General features: G+C 51.6%; 1 protein-coding gene across 1 annotated transcript in view; it reads right to left on the minus strand.

Annotated features, from left to right (window-relative positions):
• LOC119594805 (glutamate receptor ionotropic, delta-1-like) overlaps positions 1-322 on the minus strand; it is a gene marked incomplete in the record, with an annotated part of 12,585 nt that overhangs the window by 6,040 nt on the left and 6,223 nt on the right. The window contains 1 exon segment of the mRNA XM_037943895.1: positions 103-320. Within this exon segment, the coding sequence (XP_037799823.1) occupies positions 103-320 (218 nt within the window).

The following is a 322-nucleotide window of genomic DNA, read 5'->3' on the forward strand; positions in this document are numbered from 1 at the left end:
ATAAATAAAATGTACAGATAGAAAGACTAACTGGCAGATTGATAATTACGTCGATAGTTATTTAAAGAAACCAGTAACCAGTAACCAACCCACACAACCAACCTTGCTGACACATGGCACCGAAGACGACAAGAAGGGCATCGGGGAAAGGCACAGTGCCAGAACTCCCCGGCTGGTGCATGGTGACGAGGGTGAAAGCGCAAGCAGTGAGCAGGAGAGTGACGCCAGCTGAGACCCAAGACCACGTGGAGAATTCCTGCGTGTAGCTCGACCACGTGAGCCCCGTGTTGAGTCCGGGGCGTCGGATGATGAGGTAGTAGCT

Source organism: Penaeus monodon, chromosome 34 (genome assembly GCF_015228065.2).
Source record: "Penaeus monodon isolate SGIC_2016 chromosome 34, NSTDA_Pmon_1, whole genome shotgun sequence".
In the NCBI taxonomy this organism is placed as follows: Eukaryota; Metazoa; Arthropoda; class Malacostraca; order Decapoda; family Penaeidae; genus Penaeus; species Penaeus monodon.